The sequence below is a fragment of the Gekko japonicus genome, unplaced genomic scaffold, assembly GCF_001447785.1.
Source record: "Gekko japonicus isolate JY-2015 unplaced genomic scaffold, Gekko_japonicus_V1.1 scaffold6627, whole genome shotgun sequence".
NCBI lineage: Eukaryota > Metazoa > Chordata > Lepidosauria > Squamata > Gekkonidae > Gekko > Gekko japonicus.
The window spans coordinates 15,395-17,372 of NW_015169989.1; the positions used below are offsets into that span (position 1 = coordinate 15,395).

The 1,978-nt window shown below is 51.6% G+C and overlaps 1 protein-coding gene across 1 annotated transcript in view; it reads right to left on the reverse strand.

Moving 5' to 3' along the window:
- Window positions 1–1,978, reverse strand: part of LOC107115810 (short transient receptor potential channel 2-like) — a gene marked incomplete at both ends in the record, with an annotated part of 18,817 nt that overhangs the window by 15,132 nt on the left and 1,707 nt on the right. Inside the window, 2 exons of the mRNA XM_015417569.1 lie at window positions 123–210; window positions 599–811. Coding sequence (XP_015273055.1) covers window positions 123–210; window positions 599–811 — 301 coding nt within the window. The remainder of the gene's footprint in view (window positions 1–122; window positions 211–598; window positions 812–1,978) is intronic.

Genomic DNA, 1,978 nt, shown 5'->3' on the forward strand with positions numbered 1-1,978 from the left:
AGTAGCAGCCAGTCCTCTTTTTTTTATCTGGCTAGACTGGTTGCTACTATTAAGAAATTAATTAACTGGCTTGCTCCCAGTACAAATACTTGAAATGGAAGTAAGTTGAAGTTAAAAAGTACTTCTTTTGCTTTCTTCAAATAGTAGCAGCCTTAACTTCTTTTCTACTTTCTTCAAATTCTTGCAGCTTAACTTCTTTTTCAAATTATCCTAAAACAAATATGATTATTTAGAAGAGAAAGAAACATGAAGCTGAATGGAAAACAGTTTTGTTCTAATGTATAAATTTTTGAAAATTATTACTTTTTAACTTTAACGATTTTAACCTTACTTCCAGATCCATTTCAAGTATTTGTACTAGGAGCAAGCCAGTTAATTAGTTTCTTAATAGTAGCAGCCAGTCCTCTTTTTTTATCTGGCTAGACTGGTTGCTACTACTAAGAAATTAATTAACTGGCTTGCTCCTAGTACAAATACTTGAAATGGAAGTAAGTTGAAGTTAAAAAGTAATAATTTTCAAAAAGAATTATAAATTAGAACAAATTTGAAAAAGAAGTTAAGCTGCAGCCCCGGCCGTGAGCTCCATCGGCCACCTTACCCGTTTCTGGTTGTAGTTGACGGCCAGCCGGAGCCTGGCGAGGTTTGGGATGCCCTCCTCGAAGGCCTGCTCGTCCAGCCCCTCGTCTTCCCCTGTCACCTCGTCGTCCCCGAGGTCGTTCAGCACCGCGGTCACTTCGCTCTGGTTGCGGCACATCCCCAGCAGCTCAAAGGCAAACTCCTGGCACAGCTGCTCCAGGGCCAGGTACTCCGGCTGGGCGGGGTCAGGAAGAGCCCGGGGGGAGGAAGGAGAGGGCGTGAGAGAGGACCACAGCCCTGCCCCCCGACCCTTTCGCTCAGGTGCTGGTGGGACCCCCCAGTCAAATGGGGGTCAGCATTGGGAACATGCTGCAGCAGGCCCATGGAGGAAGCAATTCCAGATGATGCTCCACACACATAAGAGCCTCAGAAGAGCCCCGCTGGATCAGACCACTTAGGGTCCATCCAGTCCAGCCTCCTGCCTCACACAGGGGCCAGCCAGTTCCTCTGGAGGGCCAGCAACAGGGCAGAGAGGCCGAGGCCGTCCCCTGAGAAGAACCTCAGAAGAGCCCTGCTGGGTCAGACCAGGGAGGATCCCTCTAGTCCAGCCTCCTGTCTCACACAGGGGCCAGCCAGTTCCTCTGGAGGGCCAACAGCAGGGCAGAGAGGGGGCTTTCCCTGATGTTGTCTCTGGCACTGAGATTCCGCGGTGGACTGCTGCCTCTGAAAGTGGAGGTTCCCTTGAGTCCCCATAGCTAGTAGCTATTCATAACCCGCTCCTCCATGCATCTATCTAACCCCCTTTTAAAGCTCTTTTTTTCCATCACTACTGGAGAAGAGGAGGGTGAGTGGGGGACAGGATGGCTCTCTTGAAGTCTTTGAAGGGCTGTCACAAAAAAGGGTGCAGACAGAATGGAGCGGGTGCAGAGGAGAGTGACGAGGATGATTGGGGGGGGGGGCTGGAGGCCAAGAGGAAGGTACTGGTTGGATCTTAGGGGAAACTTCTTGACAGGCAGAGCTGTGCCACAGTGGAGTCGGCTTCCTTAGGGAGGTGCTGAGCTCCCCCTCCCTGGCAGTCTTCAAGCAGCGGCTGGACAGACCCTGGTCAGGGATGCTCTGGGCTGATCCTGCACTGAGCAGGGGGCTGGAGTGGATGACCTCAAGGGCCCCTTCCAACTCTGTGGGATTCCATGATTTGGTGTCGTGGTTAAGGGCCTGGACTCTAACCAGGGTTGATTCCTCACTCCCTCCACTGGCACCTGGCTGGATGACCTTGGGCAAGCCCTAGTTCTGACAAGAGCTGTCCTTGAAAAAGAGCCCTTTCTGTCTGAGCTCTCTCAGCCCCACAGGGGGTGTCTGTTGTGGGGAGGGGGAGGGGAGGGAGTTTGTCAGCCGCTCGGAG